The following is a 23,673-nucleotide window of genomic DNA, read 5'->3' as shown; positions in this document are numbered from 1 at the left end:
TGGGAATTTATTCTGGGTATGTATGTATATTTTAGTTTCTGTGTTTGTTTTCCTGGAGCATTTAAAATATGATGAATCATTGAGATGCAATGAGAATACTAGTAAACTTATTATCAACTGGTTCCCTTAAATACAATCCCTTAAATGCAATCCCTTTCTCTTTTTGAGACCAAAGCTTTACTACATATATTTAAGAAACTCCTTAATTTAGTTTAGCAAAAAAGGTCACAGTAAGGACTATTTTAGAATGACTCAAATATAATTTAGACCAGTGGTGGTGTTTATTAAAAGAAATGAATTGAAATTATAAGCATGGAAAAACCTGTGACCCTGGATAGTGTAAGAAGTCATAAAATCAGAAAGGGAGTAAGACTGATCAAATTATGTTATATGCATGTATGAATGCAGCATATGAATCTTCCTGCTACAATGAATAATTAAAATACACCAATGAATTTAATAAAAAAATTATAAAATCTACATTATCATCCATCTTTACAAATGTTGATGATACTGGACTCATTAAATCTCATTAGGTTTAAAAGCAACATTTTCAAGTAATACAAATAAATGTCTTATAAGTGAATAATTTATCTATAATGTAACAATCTTTAGTTCTGCATTTCCTTTGAAAGAATTTATAAAACATGATCAACTATATTAGCACTTGAATATTTTGTTTCCTAATACTGCTAAATATAAAATTATTTTCTTAATTATTTTCCAATTATGATATTCATAATTTGTCATGTTCTTAATCAAAAAATGACTGAGAATAGCTTTAAAATCCTTGTTGTTTCTCACCATTATAATAAAATTTATCATGAAATTTTCTTAGATAATATTTTGAAGCAGTTTAGGACAACTATAATAAATATTATGTTTTGAGCAAACAAAATGAAAATCTTGAGAAGTTACCACATGGGAATATTGACTCTGGAATTGTGCTTGCAAGTATTTGACCATGATGTGTCTCCTTGTTTGGCAGATGGCCTGGCACCCTGTGCCTGCTGTCAAGTTGGAGGTGAGGGCTAGACCAATTACTTAAGAAAAGTCATTTAAGATGCTTTAAAGTCAGATCTAAAGAAAAACAGAAGTTGAAATTTTCCTTTGGAACAGCCTAGTTTTCTGTTTTAACCTGCACTCTATTTTCCCTCTTTAATCCATTCTTCAGTACTAGTGCTTCTTTTTATAAACTCCAATATTGTTTTTATAGTGGACATACTTAGGATTATCCATAAATATATAATCAAAGTATTTTCCAGATGTTCATAATTGTAGGTATCCTTATTGATAAGTAAAAGATCTGCTTTTAACTTTTCAATACAATTTTCATAAAGATTCAAGAAAAACAACACAGAACAGTCTTAAAATATAGTACTACTATAAGTGAAAGTTAAAAGAAACTTGTATACTACAATTTCAGCAGACACACTAAATAAAATGTATGGTAACTGAATGAACTTTACTCCCTGAACCTGTTTTACTTATTTTAATAGTAATTTATAATGAATTATGCCAGTAGATTTATGATTAATAAGATCTTTTATTCCAGGTTTACCAAATACTAGTATTCATTCTAGCTGAAAATATTGAACTGATACATTTTGTTTGCTTTATTGGATTTAGGAATATTCAGTAATGATTGCTCCATAGTCTTATTAAATTTAGCCAATTTTTTATTTTTAGTTTTTCATATCAAGGTTATCTTCATTCAATAAAAGGAAAACTGGTTTCAAAACATTTCCTATACACAAATGTAGCCTATATATCATGAGGTTATTTGTTTATTTAGGCTAAAAAAAAAAAAGCCATGGTATTTAGGGTTTTGTTTGGGGTGTTTGGAAAAATATCTTTAAAAATTTTATAAATTTGTTTTATGATTATCATTTTATTGTATGTTTCTGAGTCAGTTTTAATTGTGCATTGATGTGTAACAAGGAAATCAAACTTATTACAATAGATATTCAAATAATATCACTGTATAAATTTTATAATTTCTGTGTACTGAGTCCATTTCTGGTAAAAATTCTGTGGGTTTAATAAAATCTCTTTTTTTCTTAAATTGTTACACTAAATATTTTATTATTTTTATTTTACTAAAAAACTCATTTCTTTCTCACTCATATCTAAAAGTAAAGATATTGCTCTTATATTCATGGAAAGGTGGGCAAGATGGAACACGCCTGTAATCCCAGTGGCTCAGGCGGCTAAGGCAGGAGGATCACATGTTCAAGGTCAGCCTCAGCAATTTAGCAAGGCCCTAAGCAACTTAAGGATAACCTTTCTCAAAATAAAAAAGGCTGGGGATTTTGCTCAGTGTTTAAGCACCCCTGGTTCAATCCCTTACCTAAATAAATAAATGATAAATAAATAAATTAAGTCAAGGAGTATAGAGTAGTGGCCACTAGTGACCAGGAAGGGTTAAAAAACAAGCATCAATAGAATAAAGTTGGATAAAGTCTGTCCATATCCAAGTAGAAATAAGTTATAGCATTGTACAACACAGAAGAGAGGTTTTAGTTTACAACAATTTTATAAATTTCATCAAAAAAACTAGTAGAAAAGAGTTCTGATTTAAGTGTTCCATTTATTTTAATTATTTAATAATAAACTCAGATAAAAAGGTATGAGACTCAAGATGGTGAGAGCAAGTTAGGCAGCAATCCTGGATCTGCTCCCAACACAGAGGGTAGGCAGCAAAGGAAAAGCAAAATTGAGAGGTGGTCTGAGACCTGGAGAAACTAGAAGAAAGGGCAACAGAGTAGAAAACAAATGCAGTGCCCTAACCCTCTACCTCCAAATAAGCACGGAGGCTAATCCACTCAAGATCACATACTTAAAACCAACTGGAAAGAGATAAAACTTGAAATACAATGGTAACAAAATGATTGTAGGATTTTTTTTTTTATTGTAGGATTTGTCAGTTTCCTATGAAAATATTAATTCAAATTCAAATGCTTTTATTGAACTTTATACAACTCCTCTTGGTATAGGAAGAAATGCCAAATTACTCATGAATTCCTTCTATATCTTTGGAAACCACATGTTCTGCTGCTGCAACCTGGTCTTGCTTTCTTCTGAACTCAGGTGCTTCACCAAAATGGTAGGAATTCTCTTTGCTGTCTCCTGTACTGGAGGCCCATTTCCTGCATTTCCTGGTGCGCTCTTTTTCTTTTTAAAAGCACTAGAGTTTTAGCCAGTTTTTTTTTACTGCTATGACTTAAAGACCTGACCAGCACAATTGTAGAGGAGGAAAAGTTTGTTTGAGGGATCAGTTTCAGAGTTCTCAGTCCATTGACAACCAACTCCATTCCTCTGGTCTTGAGATGGGGCTGAACATCTTGGTGGAAGAGTGTGGTGGAGGCAAGCAGCTCACATGATGATCAGAAAGCAGAGAGAGACTCCACTCTGCTAATTACAAAAGTTATACCCAAGGCCATGCCCCCAGGGAACCACTTCCTCCAGCCACCCCCTACTTGCCTTCAGTTAGCTCTCAGTTAATCCCCATCAGAGGATTAATTTGCTGATTGGATTAAGACTTTATAATCTGATAATTTCTCTCTAAACCTTCTTTGTCTCACACATGAACTTTTGGGGGACATCTCACATCCAAACCATAATAACCAGAGATGACACCCAAGGCTTACATATTTTAGACATGCATTCTATCACTGAGATTTATTCCTAACCCTTCCCAAATCTTATGTTTCCAATTTTTCTGAATTATCCTCTCATTTTATTACAATCCAGGCAGTAAGAGCATCCTGAGAAAAATTACAGGGGAATAAAAATGTTAGATCTCATATTTCTAAAATCCTTGCCCCCGGTAAGTTTAATTCTTTGGAAACTACTCCATTGCATCTCCTATTGTTATAGTTGTTAAGATGTCATTCTGCTTTCTGAAATCTGTATGTTTCCTGTATTATTCTTTCCTATGGACAGTTTCAACATTGTCTCTTTATTCTTTTTTTTTTTTTTTTTTTTTTTTTTTTTCTGTACTAGAGTTTGAACTCAGGGATGCTTAACCACTGAGCCACATGCCCAGTCCTTTTTTTTTGTTTGTTTGTTTTTTATTTAGAGACAGGGTCTCCCACTGAGTTGCTAAGTGCCTCACTAAATTTCTGAAGTTGGCTTTGAACTCCCAATCCTCCTGCCTCAGCCTTCAGAGCCAGTGAGATTACAGGTGTGGGCCACCATGCCCAGATGTCTCTTTATTCTTCATACTTGGGAATTTCACATCTTATGAAGTCTGAGATGCTTCCTTAATATTTAATTTGATGATTTCTTTTCCACCATTTCTCACTGTCTCTCACTGGATATCTGTTAACTGGTTGTTAAACTTCCAGAACGACATAAACATTTGCTTTTGTTAGTTTGTTTTCTGTCTGTTTTAAACAGTGTTGCCCAGGTCCCACACTCAGACTTTCTAATTTAATTGATGAAACCTGGCATTATATTGTTTAAATCTCCCTGAATAATTTTAATGACCCTCTGCTTATATCATGAATTTTCAAGTTCTTTTGTTTTTTATTCTGTTATAGGACTTCCTCAACTGTATCTTCTAACCCATCATTTGCTTTATGTGTTTGTTATATAACTAATTTCCAAGAACTTTTTTTACAAGTTTATTAAACAGTATTGATTCACAATAACTCTTTTATACAGTTTTCATCTATTCTTTATTTTGTTTTTTTTCCTTAATTTTGTTCTATTTTCTCTGTTTTGCTTTTGTCTGGATGCTAGAAGCTTCACTAAAAATTTCTTTCAAATATGCAATAAGGCACTATTAAGAGCAACGTGAACTCTATGTATGTGAGGACCAACAGGTGAAGTATACTTTGTAGCATTTGCTGGGGGTGTATACTTTGTAGTGTTTGCTGGGGGTGGGAGGATCTAGCCCTTCCATCTATGCAGCACAAATAATATATCTATATATCTATTACTTGTGTCACGAAGTTTCTGAAAGGAATTCTGAAGTTTGTTGTCTGAGTGATGCAAATATATCTGTTTGCAATCAAAAAGGTAAAGCATGGGTGAATCTGAAGAGTATTGTACTAAGCGAAATAAGCCAGACACAGAAAGACAAATACTACATGATCTCACATATAAGAGAATACTAAAAAGTCAAACTCATAAAAACAAAAAGAAGGGTGCTTACCAAGTTTCGGAATATAGGAGCAATGGAAAATGTTGTCAAAGGGTTAAAGTTTTCAGTTACGTGATAAGTTCTGGAGACCTAATGTACAGCATGATGACATAGTTGATAATAATGTCTTACATTTTGACATTTGATAAGAGATTATATCTTAAGTGTTATCACCACACAAACAAAAATGTAAGTATATGAAATAATAGATATGTAAATTAGTTTGATTATCATGGCCATTTCATAATATTAACATGTATTAAAAACATCACTTTGTATACCTTTTACAGTTTTTATTTGTCAATTATACCTCAATAAAAATGGAAAAAAGAGAAGAGAAAACAATTTGGGTTATTTTCAAACATTAATTTAGATTTGTGAATTTTAGCATGATACTTAATCTCTATGAATCCACAGTTAGTTAGAACCAATTTCTCCTTCAGCCAGGATCAAGGCAAGAGAGAATGAGTAGTTCCCCACAAATGGACTGAAATCAATCCAGTTTTCTGTTTGGTGCTGAACAAAAGGACATTTGACCAGGAGAACAAATTTGTTTTAAAACTTCCTCAAAAGGACCAAGACTTCTTGGATTCCTGTGGCCTTAATTGGTCTGCATCAGTTTTTTTCAAATGATCAACAAAGGTCTTCGGGGGTTCAGGACACACTATCCAACATGTGGCATGTTGGTGTTTAAGAAAATTTAGGAAGGTTACTTCCTGACCTTCTGTACTCCCCAGAAGTAGGGTCATATGGTTTTTAATCATGAGATGCCCTCCCTGCACCCTCAGAAAAGGAACATTCTTATCTCTGAAGTAATGGCTCACAGAGAAGAATCCGAACAATCATTGTTACATTCTCCACTTGTTACCAATAGATCATACCCTTTGTCCTCCAATCATTTTTCCATAATTGTCTACATTTCATCAAACCTAAGCAAAGAAAAAAAGTACTTAAGTTTATGTGATTCTATAAAACTTATATTTAATAAATGTGTATGTTTTTCTTTTGCTAATCTGGCTTTTACTATAGAGGTTTCAGCCATGAATCTGATGATATAGGTGAGAAAAGAATATTTTCTCCCATACATTCCCTTATAAATTATCATATAATGCTGCCTATACTTAAGAATTAAAAAACAGTCACAGCTTCCAGCCATGTGTGTAAACTAATCTGAGTGCCCTGCTTTGCCCAGGGTCTCACACTATTATAGTGGACAGTGGCACCAGCCATATCCCAGCAAGAAAACAGATGGAATTTTGGACCTACATTTTTCCATTCCAGTAGTCCTTTCTTCTTTTTAAATCAGAATTCATCACCAACTCTCTTCACTCTGCTTGCACAATTTATTTCTCTAGACTAGTCCACAACATGCTTTATATCCTGAGTAGAATGAAATTCTTTTTAGTGCCACGTCCATGCCCTCATCCCATGATTTTATAACATTGCCTACCAACTATCAATTTGATTATATGGATGATATTTTCCACATATCTGGATAATATGCTTGCAAGTTTTACCAAGACTCTGTTAGTATTACTTTTACTGTTTTGAGTTTTTGTCTTGCATATAATCTTTGGTAGGGAGTTGGTAGAGCCAGGTAGTACTTACATTCCACCAATGCTTGAGAAATATTTGCTTTAGGACTACCAGTCTATAAGGTAAAGAAGGAATAGGAAGCATTGTAGTCAGTGGGGAAAATATGTTTGAAGGCACAGATGTATACAGGAATTCAGAGTATATGAATTATTGTAAGTAGTCCATTACTCATGGAGCACAGAAGATGTAGGGGTGAGGTGATCGATAGGTGTGAGCAGGCAGACAACAGCAAGGCAGGAAGCCTTTGTAGGTCTAGTGAAGGAATTTAGTTTTTACGATATTCATAATGAGGCAATTTTGAAGGATTTTAAGTATGTGAACAACATGATCAAGTTGGGATTTTAAAGAATCCCTTTTGGTATTAGAAGTGGAATTGTAGTTCATGAGACAGGATTTGGTGAGAACAGCTGAGAGAATATTGCAATAGTGAACATTGATGTGGTCTGAACTGTGGTGATATCTGAAGGGGTAGGAGATGGAAATTGGATTTGTTAAGATATATGGAGAATGAGGAATACTTGATTTTCAAATTGAAGTTTAAGAGGAGGTCAGAGTTAGAAAGTCATTTTTCCAGTAAACAAGACTAGAAATGGAATTAAACTAGAAATAGTAGAATTGGGGTAATATAAGAAGAATTTAATTTTGAACATATTATATTTAATTTTCTTGTAGTATATTTATCTAGGTGGCAGGTAGATACATATATAGTTCCAGAGCTCAGAAAAATGGTCTGGGCTGGAGATGAGATTTTGAGATACTACAAAAAGTGGTGCTTGGCATCATGCATATTGGTGTGATTATTCATTTAGAAAAAAATGTGTGTTTTTAGTATGTTTTCTTCAGTGCACATTTCTCCCCCCTCCTAATATTAATTTTGTTGATTCGTTTGGCTTGAGAATGAAATATAAATTCAGAATTTTCAGGGAAGATAAAAAGAGTCTGGGATAGAAAGAAATATATAGATTTTTCTTGATTTACTGTAATAAGGAATTCATGATTATTTGAAAATATCCTAGGTAAAAATGCATTTAATACAGCTGACTTAAAACATCACAGTTTAGAAACACAGTACACAAGGGAGTGTGTGTTTTTTGTGTTATGATTGTGCAGCTAGTGGAGATCTGTGGTGGCCACTCCCCTGTTTTTGTTAGATATTATATTGCAAATTGCCAACCCAGGAAATATTCAAAATTCAAAATTCAAAAGACAATTTCTACTAAGTATGTATTGTTTTTGTATAATAGGAGTTAAAAAAATGTAAGTCAAACCATCTTTATGTCAGGGACTATTTGCACTATACTTTGAGTCAGGTTCAAAAGTTCTTCATACTTACTGGGAATGATGTTTGTAAGATGACAACCATGAGACATTTAAGACCAATAAAATCAGGTACTTCAAACCTAACTTCATTTTCTGATGTATATCTCATTTCCGGGTTCTGATCTTTGTGTTTTCAGCTACCACCTGATTATTTGACATTGATTCCTAATTGCTTCTCTTTGAGATTTATTTTTTGCTCTTAATGATAGATTGTATATCCTAAGTCCAATTTAACCCCATCACAATGATTTAAAAAGAAAGACAGACTTCTTCTCCTGGTAGAAAACTCATACGTTTTGCTTTTCTGGAATCACTGAAAAGAGTGTATTTTGCCTACAAATCCAGAATAATGAGTCTAATGTTCTTATTTATTTATCAATTATTTCATTAGATGTGCTTCTCAGGAAGTTTATACACAGTGTCATTAATCAGATGCCTAAACAAATTCAATGTTCTTAACCTGAGTTCTATAAATTTTGTGTTTTCAGCTTTTTTGGCTACAGTTCTATGTATGATTCTTTTTTTTTAAACACTTTTAAACTTTATTTTATTTATTTATTTTTATGTGGTGCTGAGGATTGAGCCCAGTGCCTCACACCATGCTAGGCAAGTGCTCTACCACTGAGCCATAACCCCAGACCCCTGATTCTTGATCTGTGAAATCGAAACAAAAACCTCATGCAATTTTTTATCCCACCTTGTTTGAATAAAACTATATTGTTTAGTACTTCATCTGTGAACTATTAGGAAAAAGTGTCTTCGCCACATAGCTTTTTGGAAAACATTTCAGTTTATGTGAAAAATACTTTATGACTCACTCAAATATAACTAGAGACAAAGACCATTTATTTTCATGTCAACCACAGATTTGTATTCCTAATATATAAATTTTTGTTTGCTATCTCAAACTTTTAAATTTGCTATTGCTAGCAATTATAGTGCTCTCTGATCTTGATCAGAAACAAAGCACTACTTTCATTACACAGTGTGTATTTTCTTTGTCCTGTAGCAATACCATTTCATGATTACTATTAGGTTACATCACAATTTCAGGTCATGCTCCACAGTTCTGATAGGTGCATCATACAGGCATATCCTGAAAGAATTTTGCAGTTAAGTAGATTTTAGAAAATAGTGGTCAAGCACTATTTTTCTTTATAGTAAATCTTTAATATGTTAATGTGTATTATAAATATCTTAAGGAGTAACAGATATGTAGAATTTCTAAAAATTTTAAATACAGCATTTTTCTTAAAATCTGTGACATATTTACTTAGCAGAATACACAGTGGAATAACACTAAATTATACTAAAAGCCTTTAAATTTTTTTATGGTGAAATTTTCTTATATAGGCAAATTTGTGAACTGCTTACCCTACCAATGGTTAGCAGAGGATCAGATCCATTTTACACTTAGATAACCTTTGGTATCTGAATTGAATATAGAACTCAAAAAAGAGCTTTGAGTAAGGTTTGCAAATTGAAGGGACAAATGGAAATCAGAAAATATAGATTTGAATCCTGAGTCTGCCACCAGAAGTTCATTTATTTTGAGCAAGTTGCCAAATCTTTAAAATCAGAATGAAAATAACATGTGACTTGAAATTTGTTCATTTTGGAGATATAAAATGTATAAAATATCTAATAAATTTCCCTGCTCAAAATTATCAGAAAGTGATGATATTTAATGAACTCAAAGTTAATACAAAAATTTAACATAACAAATGGTACTCTTGGAGCTCCAGTGGGACAATCACAATCTATTAGCACATTACTTACAAGACAAATGGTGCTCTTGTTTATTGTTTTCTCAAAGGACTTTCTAAAATATTCATTGACATATTTCTCTTAGGAGCTACTGTTCCTCTTTTTCAGGTTATGTACCAGTAATTTTTTTTCTATATATTTTATCAATTAATTTTTCTTGAACTATCTTTCTTACTTCTCTCCATTTATCTAATTTATAATCATTCTACAATCCCCACCTCTTTTTTTTTTTTTTCTAATAGCCTTTACTCTGGGATGGTTTATCTGACTACCTTGAGACAGTTTCACTTTCCCTTTTCTCTGGAACAGAAAGATGCTTTTATTTATATGATGTACTCCTCAGGCACTTATATGAAAACTTTTGTTATTAGTTTACATTTTTTTTCTGTGCAGATTTGCTATTCCCAACTGGATAAAAGTTACTTGAGAGAAGTAATTCTGTTGTAAACCAGAGTATTCTCTTCAAATGATAGCTACTCAATAAACTTTTTATTGATTACCAAGGGCCTTAGCTGAAAGTTAATCCTCATTGACTTGGATGCTGTTTTACAGGCATATTCAAGGAACATTGAAGGGTTGGTTTGCCAGTGTCTGATAACTTTGAATGCGATGAGGGTGGAGTGCCAGAGAGTAGGTTTCCTCTAACATATTTTTTTCTATCAGTATGTTTCCACACTTTGTGGAGATACACAATGCCTCCAGAGGATGGTCAGCACTGGACTCTCCTTTCTAAGACCAGTGAACCTCTAAGCTCAAATTGTTACAATGAATTAAAACAAAACAAAGTAAAGCAACAACTTAATGATTGAAAACTCTACTTTTGAGTCATTTGGCAAAATATATTTGACCTCATTTCTTATACAAAAATTGGTGTTGGGTAGAGGCTTACCCATAATCTGAGGAAAAGGAATGCCATTCTAAGCAGGAAATGAGTTCAAAGAATGATAGTCAAGAGTAATTTTATCTAGATAACTTTTCAGAACTTGTAGGAATAAGTGTTTCCTAAATTAGGACTTCATGATCTTGTATCGCTCTATCTTTTTTTGCTTCACACACTTTTTCTTTTTCTAAGTATTTTTTTGGCAGTCTTTTTCACATGTCATACAGAACTATGTATGCTTTCCAACATTCACATGAATCATTTTCTCTAAAATATTACCATATTCTCCACTTCTTTGTTTAATTCAGTAGTTCTTTTCTCTAACTGCACATCAGACCAGCCACATTATTTCTCTCCCCATTGCAAAATGAAAATGAGTTTTTAAAATACAAAGCAATTATTAAGAATTTCAAAAGGGACCAACAGAGCATAAAACACTGCTATTCTCAACTACTGAGCCTTTGAACAAACTGTTGGGCCTTGTGCTACTTCCCAAGTTACACACCCCTGAGGTTGACCCAAGTGCACAGTAAAACCATTCAGGAATGCTGTGGCCAGAAAGGCCAAACTCACAATTCCAGTGAGGGGCAAAGGGGGATTAGGAAAATAAAGACTCACAAACAGATTTTGAAGATTAAGCTGGGATCAGGTGGAACTTTGCCCTCTGCTTAAGAAGCATATCTAAAGAGTTATGCCAGTAATCTTTATCTATATATGTCTCATTTTCAGGTTAAAGACTATGCAAGCATTATTCTTTGTATTCAGGAAAGTTACAGAAACTAGTGCACCTGTGTAGCTTTTGCACAGTTGCAATCCACAGTTACAAAGTGCAATGTTAGGAGCTTTGTGTAGCTCTCAAGAAAGTCCTTTGTTAAAAGTTACTGTAAAGTGGGCAGGAACAGGAGAAGCAGAACTGGTGAAACATTGTATGGTTATCTAGCAGAATAAAGCCCTGCTTCCTGATGTAAAAAAAAAAAAAAGAGAGTTTCTCTAGGTAGAGGGAAGTGAAAGGAGGGGAAAGGGATGGGGGAAGGAATGATAATATAGTGAAACAGACATATTACCTCATGTACATTATGAATGCATGACTGATGTGATCCTGCAATATATATAGTCAGAAAAAATGAGATTACACTCCCATTTATGTATGATTTATCAAAATGTATAAATGCATTCTACTGCCATATACAACTAATTAGAACAAATAAAATAAAATGAATTAAAAGAATACCAAAAAAAGAATTCCTCTATTTCCAGGAGCCATATGCCTGAGGTCAAGGTCAAAGCTGATAGGACTCTTACACAGAACCTCCTCTTGCAAGTGCATTTGCCCAGCAGCTAAGCATCCTGTGCCCTTGCACAGAAACATTCCCAGATACCAAGCATGCCACAGCCATGAGGTCATCAGAGACCCCCATCTCAGTCAGGGCTCTCCCATCCTCTGTCACTGCTTTCCACACAGGAAGTTTTTTTTTGTTTGTTTTTCTTTAAAAATGATGCTGGGGTGACTCCCTTTATGCATTAGATCAGATTCACTGGAGGTAGATCTGAGACTTCAGTATTCTAATTTTAGTTGTTTTTAATTGTTAAAAAAAAATCATTTAAAAAATTTTAATATACAGCCAGAACTAAGAGCTGAGTTTAAAAGCTATTTCCTTGTGGCTGTGTTGTACTTAACTGTTAACTTTCCTTTTTCTTGCCCTAGATTATTATGCTTCTTAAGCATTGGATATCATGACTTATTAGTCCTTTCATCTTTATGACATAGAACAATGCCTGGAACATTTTGTGAATCTGTTAAGTGATTTTTAATGAATGAATGACTTACTAGATAGATACTAATATGACTGATGTTTTTACTTTATAGAATAATCAAAGAGAAGAAGTAAAGACAGACCTATTGGATAATAATTTGAAATTTAAAAGGAAAATCATATTCTTACAAGAAAATGGAAAAAAAAATAAGAGATTTAAAAATTATGTCTAAATTTATTAATTTTCTTATTGAAGTTTACTGAACCATAAATAGCCACCACAAATCTGTTCTTAGAGGGAAATTATTTTATTGTTACTATTACACATTAAACTTCCAGTGTTGAGAAAAAGCAAGAATAAGGAAAAGATGTGGGAGAGTTTTTAGAGAGAATTAAGGGAAACAATTATTCCCTATCACATTTGAATAATAAGAGAGTAAATTTGTGTTGGAAGACTCCATTTAGAAGTACTATACAGCTTGTGAATGAGACTGTCAGTGGAAAATAGTGAACTGCTGTTAGTAGTGGTTTTGTCTGATAAAATTAATAGAATAAATATAATTTTCCATAACACGAGTAAAATATAATCCTAGGCATTGGCTAGTTTTAAATAGTTACCTTGGAGTTGGACATAACATACAAGTTTTCCTTAAACAATTATACTCAGGGCTTACACTCAATATGTTCTTTTGTTTATTAAAAATAATAATTATATTGTGTATATAGTATATAAGAGCAATTGATGGACACAGGACACATTTTAGTTTATTTTTTCTTCTTAATAAACTATTTCACAAACTAAAACCAGAGAACTGAACACATGCTGTTTTATTTTGTTTTGTATCAAAGTAGAATTTACATAATATAAAATTTACCATTTTAACCAGTTTAAAGCATACATTTGCATGGCTTTTAGTATATTCACAATGTTATATGAACATTACTACCAAGTTTGTTATTTTAAAAGGAGACCTCTTATTAAAATTTTGATTTTTGTTTCTCCTCATAAAAGATTCCCTAACTGTTGTAGATGTCTATTAAATTCTAGAGTTATCAAAACTTGTTTGTAACCTTGTCATCTTACTGAATGCTTCTAGGCCTGCTTTTACTCTATAAAGATAGATTTAAGTAGTTGTGACTGTATCATCCAGAAAGTTGAAAATATTTAGACTTAGTCTTTATGAGAAAATGTTCTGGTTTCTTTTAATCTGTATACACACTTACATAAAATATTTGTTTTATGAATTCATGAATGGATGTATTGGTATATGAATGAATGGATTAATGCACTAAAATATTCTACACTTATATTTTAGCATGAAGTTATCTAATGCAGAAGTCTATATGAAACTTGTTAAACTTCAAATAAAATCTAAAAATATGCAAATTTCTGAAACCTGGTAATTTACTGATCCTTTCTGGAGTTTAGACTTTCACTTATAAGTCACTTTTAGGTTCATTTTTATTTATAGATCTGAAAGGTGGTAGTCATTTAAAACCTGTAAACATGCCAACTGTAAACATCTACTAGTATTGGAATCATTCTTATTATTACAAGCTGTTTGTTCTCCATCTGGTCAAAATATGAATTATGAACTGTAAATCTATGGAGAAGTTTTGCTCATTACGCCAGAGGAATAGGCTATGGTCACATTTATATAATGAGTTTGTACTTATTTGTTAAAGAAATATTCATCTTTGTTGAAAAATCTCTCTTTTTCCTGCTTGTATATCTTTATCAGCATTAGTACAATTTCTTGGGTGTTTTTGTTATTCAATAAAATATTTACTCAAAAATTAAATTTACCCAGAAGAATTTGACCCAATAAGGATCTTCAGTTGATTGTAATGAAATAAAAAAAGCATTAGACAAGATCGAAAAGAATGTTAAGAGAAGCAACTAATCATTACTGAATTATTTTCAAAGTTTTAACCCTAGTGCTTGGGTGAGGGAAAGATGACAAGAGAAGTTTTGGAGAAATTGAAGTAGAATGTGGTATAAGTAGAAAGGCCAGGTTACCCTTTATTCCATCTCCTTAGTATTGCTGTTCTTGGTAATGTCTTATTATCCTTAATCTCCTTTAAAAGGTGTGATTCCACACTTTGCATTCTCTTGAACACACACTAGTAAGATGTTGAAGTTCATTTTTTTTTTTTTTTTTTTTTTTTTTTTTTGTTAAGATGTAAATTCCATTGTTTTTTTGAGCTGACTCCCTTCCTGGAGCCCAACTAACTTCCACAGCATCACTGCCCAGATTTCATGCTGCCCATTCAGCAGCCTTACACCTTCAACCAACTTCAGCCTTAAGCCTTCCTTGATTTACACAGTCTTGAAAATCCAATTTGCTTCATTATTATTTGTGACTTACTGCTTTCAGTGGGAGGGTAGTGATAGGACACAGACACTGTGGATATAAGGTTCAGAAAATAGAAGGAAATAAATGGTACTTAGAAAAATATAACCTGTTCAGTTTTGTTTTAATCTCCACAACCTTATTTTATTTTTATTGTAACCATTATGTGCTTTTCATATGGACTACAGGAATGTTGTTTTTTAAGTGTTTTGCTTTTTCAGCCCCTTTTATTAATTAAGGAAAAATTAAGTAGTATTGATAATACCTTTTAAATATTTTGATATCTGTAAGCATCTACATTTTCAACTGGTAGTAGAAAACGAATTTTATAAAAGATTTTTTGGTCATAAGGGTAAATCAGAACCAGACTGGGGGTACTGAATAACTATTTTCCCATATGAATAATTTGAGGGTCACAGTGTCACATGTTCTGGAATTCATCAGAACACTCCAAAACAGGACTCACAGTACTGTCTCTCAAAAATGTACTCTATGAAAGTTCTCTGTTTCTAATTATTAGTGAAGCAGCACATACAAGAAAGTAATAATGTGTAGCATATAATATGTGGACATTTTAAATTCATCCCTAGATTGGAAGTTTCATAAAGGCGGGATTTTTCTGTATTGTTTTGTTTCTCACTGTTTACAGTGGTATACCTAACCTCTATAGGAGTGCAGGAAAAGAGTAGGAATTCAATACAGTTTTAAATAAAAATACATTAATTGGTTTAGTCTTAATCAGCTATTTTGTATATAGCATGTTAAAATTAATTTATGTCCTTATGTCTATGTTGTAAATAGCTTAAGTTAAGACAATGAGAGTTCAGGGAACACATGAAAAAGAAAATCTGAACTATTTAGATAATAGTAGAGGGATATCTGAGTTAAATACATTAAAATTATTAAAAGTTTTAATATATTTAAATCAAACATTTTATTCCTTTCGACCTTAAAACATATTTTACTTTTTCAAAACTTCATTTTAGATTCATTCTATGCCAACTCCCAGTCTAATGCAGATAAAAATACATGAGTTATTGGTGGGTTTCTTACACTGGGGTGGATAGTAGAAATGCTGAAAATTCCTTATTACAGATGCCAGTAGAATGAAGTGCCTTACCTCTAGCAAATGCTGATGTGCAGATTTAAGACTATATGAGAAATCAGTAAAGTTGCCCAGGAGAGTTTTATCATATTATTCATTGAACTCAGTCTGTGATACAGTAATTGCTTCTGGTATCATTTTTCTTTTTCTTACACGAGGTTATTATTTATCCTTGTGCCATGTGAAACAGAGAAAGGGAGTTTAAAGCAGAGTCATAACTTGATGTAAAACTATCTTGTGACACGGTGTAGCCAGAGATAGGAATCACAGCTGGAAAACTGTGTCTTACTTATCAGAATTAAATATGAGAAAAGTAATACTTGAGATGGTGGAGATCCATAAATACTAAAAAGATGCATTCAGGCCATGTATATTTTTCTCCTATGGTGTGCAAAGCTGTTTAAAACATATATTTAAGTGGTATTTTTTTATCTCGCGAGGATCAAAAAATGTATTTGCCTATGACAGAAGTTCTTGCTTGCTTATAGATGAAGAAAATCAAATTAATAGATAGGATGACTAGTAGGAAATTTGGATTAATAAGATTTAAATACCATAATAACTTTGAATTATTTTGCTGTATTTTCATTCCTTACACATATATATTCCTTATATACCTCACACAGTCTTAAACAACCCCTAACTTCTATCATACTATTCCCAGTAAGTCACTTATGTGAAAAATATACCATATACATTGTTAACTAATTCTGATGGGATTACTATGAGCTGTTTTCAGAAATTTTAACCATACCTCCATTTTAAAAAGATATGTTTTTATTTAGAAAGGTGATCATTTCTTATAAAGAAAGTGAATTTTCTGGATTACATATTGACTTCTTATTCACTTCTACAATGTTGCTTGATTACATTGTTCAAGCAGTACTATTTTGCATGCATTACAACCCAGTAGCTATTCCCAGTTGATTAAAAATCCCATAAAAGCATACAACATATCTTCAGTTATATAATGAGCAATGTACAATTTTGCATTCATATAAAGTTTGGAAATTATCATCAAAATGTATTTAATGGAGGAAGCACAGTATGGTGGTAGATGGTCCAGCAGTTCGAGTACCTGGGTTATAGGGAGGCAGTTAACCATATGCAAGGGAAAAAATAACTTAGCACCAACGTTAGTCAGTTTTTCATCACTATGACCAAAACACCTGACAAGAACAACCGAGAGGAGGAAAAGGTTATTTTGACTCATGATTTCAGAGGTCTTAGTCCATGGTGGACTCTATTGTTCTGGACCCAAGGTCAGACCGTATGTCACAGTGAAGGAAAATAGCTCATGGCAACTGAGAATCAGGGGGGGCGGGCAGTGAGAGAGAGAGAGAAGAAAAGAGAGAGAAGCATCAGGGATAAAATATAAACCATGATGTGTACCATCCATGACCTGATTTCTCCAGCCACACCTACTTACCTGTGGTTGTCACCTAGTATGACCATCCTTTCAAGTGACTACTCTCTCAAGTAGATGAATCCACTAATTAGGTTACAGCTCTCATAATTGAATCATTTTATCTCCTGTATTAACACAGCAGCTTTTGGGGTACACCACCTATCTAAACCACAACAGCACCTTTCTTTCAGTTTCTTCATCTGTAAATCGAAGATAGTGATATTAATGATTTTATATAGCTGTTATGAGATAAAAATTAATTAAAGTGAAGCACTTAATCTGGCACATAAGTAAGTACTTGAAAATGTTAGTGCTATTGCTTAGTGCATGGAGCTTAACAACTTGTCCATCTTTGTGCCTTTAAAATTTTTTAAAAACCCATTTATTTATTTATTTATAAATAATAAGATAGCCAAGACCAAAGTATAAAGTATTTTATCTACTATGCCTATATGCTTCATTTGATTGCCATTCTGCCAATCTGGTGTCCTCAGATTTTCACCTCTTTTTCAGGGGAATGTGGTGTTTTCTCAGGTCTTTAATCTTCTGCATATGGATTAGGGACCTGAGGATTGATGTCACCACACCTGAACCTAGTAGAGGTATACACCTGTCTCACAATTTTTGCCTTCAAATTTAAGTTTCTATCCTTTCCCCAGTTGACCATAGTAATCTATGGCCATTCAATTCACTTCAGCAGTCATTTTATTTGTAGTATGTTTGGTGCTTTCAATGTAAATTTATCTAATTGGTGCTTTTGATGTAAAGTTAACTCATTGTTTTGCTGGACAAATTGCTCAAGTCTAGTTAAGAAGAAATATGTATAAATTACTCTCTCTATTCAATGTGGTAAGTGTTATGGTAAAGTAACTCAAAAGTTATTGTGGGAGTACCAGAAAAAGACACTTGAATTTGCCTGGAATGTGAATACCCAGTACAAGAGTACTGCTTACTTCTTTTCCTTCCAAGACAACACGGGCTTTTAAAGTGTGATGTACAGAAATGTGTTCTTTAACTTATAGGTTCCCTAGGTTGAAAAGACACTATGTCTGTCATATTTGTAGTATTCTATGTATCCCTAAGAAATAAATTTGATTTGTGGTCATAAGTTACATAAAACTCAGACCTGATCCTAACAGTCTTTTTACTTTGTATTAAACCTAAATATCTAGTTTTGAATGTAATTATAGGTTTCTGATTACTATGTTTGAAATAATTCCATATAAGAATCTAGCATGTATGGTTCTCTCCCAAATGAATTGATGGTGTTCAAGCAATACAGAATAACTGAAAATTATGTATCATTAAATTTAGAAAATATAGGTTCAAACCCATTTGTCTCTTCTTATCAGTTCTTCACCTCTTCATAACTATGAGCTGAGAAATTTAAACTCTCTAACATTCAAATGACCACAAAATAGTCCTAGTAAAACTATTTTGAAACATGAAAAGATACTAGCATCATAGGTCATTAGGGAATAACAATTTAAAAAAAGAGATGTTTCACATACTATTTATTATGGTCCAAATCCAGAATACATTAACAAATATTGGTGAGGATATGGAATAATAAGACTCTCCTTCATCACTGGTGGGAATTCAAAATGATACAGCCACTTTGCAAGAGTTTGGTAGTTTCTTATAAAACTAAGTATAGTCTTAACATATGATCCATAAATCATGCCCTTGGAATTGAAAAGTCATATCCACACAAAACCCAGAACACTTATGTATATAAAGCAGTTTTGTGTATATTTGCCAAAACTCAAAAGCAACCAATTTTTTTCATTAGTAGGTAAGTGCACAAATAAACTATAGTACATCCAAAGAATGTTATATTATTCCACACTAAAAATAAATGAGCTATGGGCTGTCAAGCCATGAAAGGACTTTGAGGAATCAAAATGCATACTACCAAGTGAAACAAACCCATCTGCAAAGGCTACATACTATATGATTCCACCTATTTGACATTCTGAAAAAGACAAGAGTCTATAGATATTAAAAAGATACATGATTTATAGGAGTCAGAGGGGAGAGAATAATGAATAAGCAGAGCTCTAGCACGGTCAGCTATACCATGTTCCATGTGCCCACAATAAAATATTCTAATGTTCTTTGCACTCAACCTTACAGATTTTCATACGACCTGTTTTGTTAGAGACTCATAGGGTTGTTCTCCTCATAGTTTTTGTTCTCATCTGCTTAGCTCCCTTATTTACTGGATGTGACATTAGTCACAGTCATGGCTATTGTCTTCTTCCTGGAACTCTCCAATGTCATACAAACCTCAGGACTTTTTACTTTCTGTGTCCTTGATCTGAAATATTCTTTTTTCAGATTTTCTAAGGGCTAGAATCCATCTCTCATGTTTTAGGTTCCATCTTATCTTATCTCTTGCCTCTTCAGAAAAGACTTCCAGGTATATTACTTGGTTTTGTGTTGTCTTATCTTCCCAAGTACCTTTCAGTTGTTCTTCATCTTATTGACATATTTTATGTTTTTGCAACACTTAGCATCTGAAGTTACATGTCCTATTTGTTTAAGCATGTATTATGTTTCTTTCCCTATATTATAAACTTCATTGTTCAATTATTTGTCTTAGATAGAAGAGGGGCTGGCTCCTTAAAGTGACTTTGGATGAATGCATGATCACTTGATAAGTTATAGTTTCTTTCTCTATATTTTAAAGTAATTGCCACTTTTCATCTTATAATTCAATATAAAAATTGTTATAATTTTCATATTTTAGGATAGAGTACATATACATACGAGGTATATACCACTCCAATTCTTAACACAGAGTATGCAATTAGTCAATGATTTTTTTTCGTTCATTTCATTCATAGGCTTCACTGAAACAGTATACTAGATATTGCTTAAGTGGCATAATTCAAATTTGGACATTATAATTATGGTGAAATTAAATATTATATACTCTACAGAAAGCATCGCATGTCACAGTTTATTATTTATTTTGATTAATGTAATACATGGTATAAGATGTCATATTTTAATTATATACCTTTGGTGGGATTTTTATAGCCAAACATTCTTTTGTGAATCACAAACATTTCCTAAATGATCCACATGTCTCCATTCTTAATATTTCAAACTACATTAAATACAATTAGAAGCATAAGTTGACAGCTGTCTTAAATTAATGCAAATTTTTCTGTCTTTCAAGTAGGGCTGTCATTAGGATGCTATGTTTCATGATTAATCATATCTCCTCTGTTCATGTTCAATGTTTCCAGGAAGAACCTTATGTCCTGTTTAAGAAGTCTGACAAACCTCTCTATGGGAATGATCGATTTGAGGGCTATTGCATTGATCTCCTCAGAGAATTATCTACAATCCTTGGCTTTACGTATGAGATTAGACTTGTGGAGGATGGGAAATATGGAGCCCAGGATGATGCCAATGGACAGTGGAATGGAATGGTCCGTGAACTAATTGATCATGTAAGTCCCTTTTCTCATTACTTATTACCATTGGTAGACTGTTAAAAAATTTGCTTATGGGTTAATAACTACAAATAGCAGTAATGTATTTCAAATTCATTTTTTCCTAAGTTTACTCAAAGTAGGTATTAGTTTTTCACTACAAATAAGGAATCTAAGAAGAATACATAATCCTATTAGTCAAAATGTCTTAAATTGTGTTTAGTTGTTTAATATCTTGAGATAATTGGTCTTCTAAGTATGATTCCCCAACAATGAATATCTGCCTCATTTTTGCAATGCTAACTTCCTAAGCAACAGAGAATGAATGTTGTAAACTCTTAAGTTCATGCTAACACTTTCCTATGGTAGGATAGGATACTTCTTGTTTTTAGAAAAGAGGTAAAACAATTATATGAATAAGGATACACACACACACACATCTGATAAAAGTGAATTATTTTTCCAAAATCAGACTACTGTACAGATTTCAGAATATATATATATATATAAACATAGATTAGGTTTTGGTTAGCAGCTGAATAAAAATTCAGATAAACTATCAACTATTTCTTCAAACCATTAGCACATTTTTTAATGATATAAAATTTCCAAAATAAGATTCTAAAATTCTAGACTTGATCATTTACTTCTCAGCAGTTCTACTAAAGTGGAGCATTTATATTTCAACTTTGTAAATTCATTTGAAGATGAGGAAAATGCCTCATTCCACGGTATATAAGTGTAATCCCCACTACTTGAGAGGCTGAGGAGGGAGGATTCCATGTTCAAGAACAGCCTGGACAACTTAGCGAGATACTGTCTTAAAATAAAAAAATAAAAAGGGTTGAGGATGTAGCTCTGTTGTAAAATCCACTTGGTTTTAATCTCCAGTACTGGGGAGAAAAGGTGTGAAAAATGCTGGAGTGTGCATGTGTGTGTGTGTGTGTGTGTGTGTGAATTAGAACCAGAAACCTTAAACTTGGGGAGACTGGTAAGATAGCTGAACAGAAGCATACAGCACTCACTTGAACCTCCTGTTTGGAACAGCATAAAGAACCCAGAAATAAATCCACACATCTACATCCAACTGATTTTCAACAAAGGTGCCAAAAGCATGTATTTCAAAAATGATAACCTTTAACAAATGGTGCTACAGAAACTGAAAATCCATGTGGAAAAGAAATTTGCCTCTTCTCTTTCACCCTGTACAAAAGTCAACTCAAAATGGATCAATATATAAGACGTGAAACTCTCAAACTACCAGAAGAAAGCAGAAGGTAAACACTTCAATGTATTAACACAGGCAACAATTTTATTTTTCTGCATAGGACTTCTAAAGCATAGGGGGAAAAAGCAAACTTTGACAAATGAGATTACATCAAACTAGAAAACTTCTGTACAGCATAGGAAACAACAGAGGAAAGATACACCCTAAAGAACAGAAGAAAATATTGGGCAACTATTCATCTGACAGGGGGTTAATATACAGAATACATAAAGAATTCAAAAAACTTCATGACAAAAAACAGGTAATGCAATTAAAAATATAGGCAAATGATCTCAACAGACACTTCTAGAAGGGAAAAGCAGAAATGGCCAATAAATATATGAAAAGTACTCATATCATTTCTCATTGGGAAAGTGCAAATCAAAACTACATCACCCCAGTGACTATGTATTACAAAAACCAACAAAAACCCTGAAAATAACAAATGCTGCTAAAGGTAAGGAAAAAAAGGAACCCTTATATGCAGTGGTTGGGAATGTAAATTAACACAGCCACTATAAAAACAGTAAACAGTTTCCTGAAAAAACGAAAAATAGAAGTACCATATAATCCATCTATACCACTCCTGGATATATATCCAAAGGAAATAAAGTATACCTACAGAAAGAGATACCTGTTGAGCATGGTGGCCTTTGCCTGTAATCCTGGCAATTCAGGGGGCTAATGGAGGAGGATCTAAAGTTCAGAACCAGAATCAGCTACTTGGCAAGGCCCTACACAACTTGGTAAAACCTTGTTTCAAAAGAGAAAGTAAAAAAGGGCTGGGGATGTGCCTCAGTGGTTAAGTACCTCTGGGTTCAATTCCTGGCACCAAAACAAAACAAAAACTGAAGAGATACCTGCATGCCTATGCTTCTTGTAATATAATAACTAGAATATGGGATCAGTCTAGGAACCTATCAACAGATGAATGGATAGTGAGAGTATGGTATATGTACACAATGAATTATTATTCAGCCACGATGAAGAATGAGATCCTGTCATTTGCAAGAAAATGAATAGAACTGGAAGTCATCATGTTAACCAAAATAAGCCAGAAACAGAAAGACATGTATTACAAGTTCTCTCTCATATTTGGAAACTTAAAAATAAAGTCATCCTGAAAGTAGATGAGGGAGTTGCAGGGGGTGTGGGTGAAGGTGAGAGCAAGAGTAGAGAAAAGGCAGATGGATAAGATCGGTTCATGATGTAGCATGTATGCAAATATCACAATGAATTGTACAAATTTGTTCAATTAATATGTGTCAATAATAATAATAGAACCTTGAACTTTATATGATGCTATTTATATAGCAGTAACTATCAAAAACCTACCTGGGGCTGGTTAGACAATAACAATAACTTATTGGTTTGCATTTTCTTGAAGTCCGGAGGCAGCAAAATGGCCAAGGGTGTTGCTTAGTCTAAGATGTCAGATTTTAGTCTCTGATCTTTCATCAAAATTTAGTATTTGTTTTCTTAGATTTGTTTTACTCAGGCATATTCCTTCCTAAAAGTGGCAAGAATAATTGCCTCCATCAATTCTAGAGTACTTATCCAGGAAAAAAATAAAGCATCATTACTCTAATAATTTCATAACAGAGCCCAAATTGGTATATTGGCCTGA

The 23,673-nt window shown here is 32.9% G+C and overlaps 1 protein-coding gene across 6 annotated transcripts in view; it reads left to right on the top strand.

Moving 5' to 3' along the window:
- Grik2 (glutamate ionotropic receptor kainate type subunit 2) overlaps positions 1 to 23,673 on the top strand; it is a 643,508-nt gene that overhangs the window by 388,063 nt on the left and 231,772 nt on the right. For all 6 annotated transcript variants that reach the window (XM_047557542.1, XM_047557541.1, XM_047557544.1 and 3 more), the window contains exon 11: positions 20,591 to 20,797. In XM_047557542.1, coding sequence (XP_047413498.1) covers positions 20,591 to 20,797 — 207 coding nt within the window. The remainder of the gene's footprint in view (positions 1 to 20,590; positions 20,798 to 23,673) is intronic.

Source organism: Sciurus carolinensis, chromosome 7, assembly GCF_902686445.1.
Source record: "Sciurus carolinensis chromosome 7, mSciCar1.2, whole genome shotgun sequence".
NCBI classification, from domain to species: Eukaryota; Metazoa; Chordata; class Mammalia; order Rodentia; family Sciuridae; genus Sciurus; species Sciurus carolinensis.
Note: the sequence above shows the minus strand (reverse complement) of the source record. Positions and strands in the feature narration are given on the sequence as shown.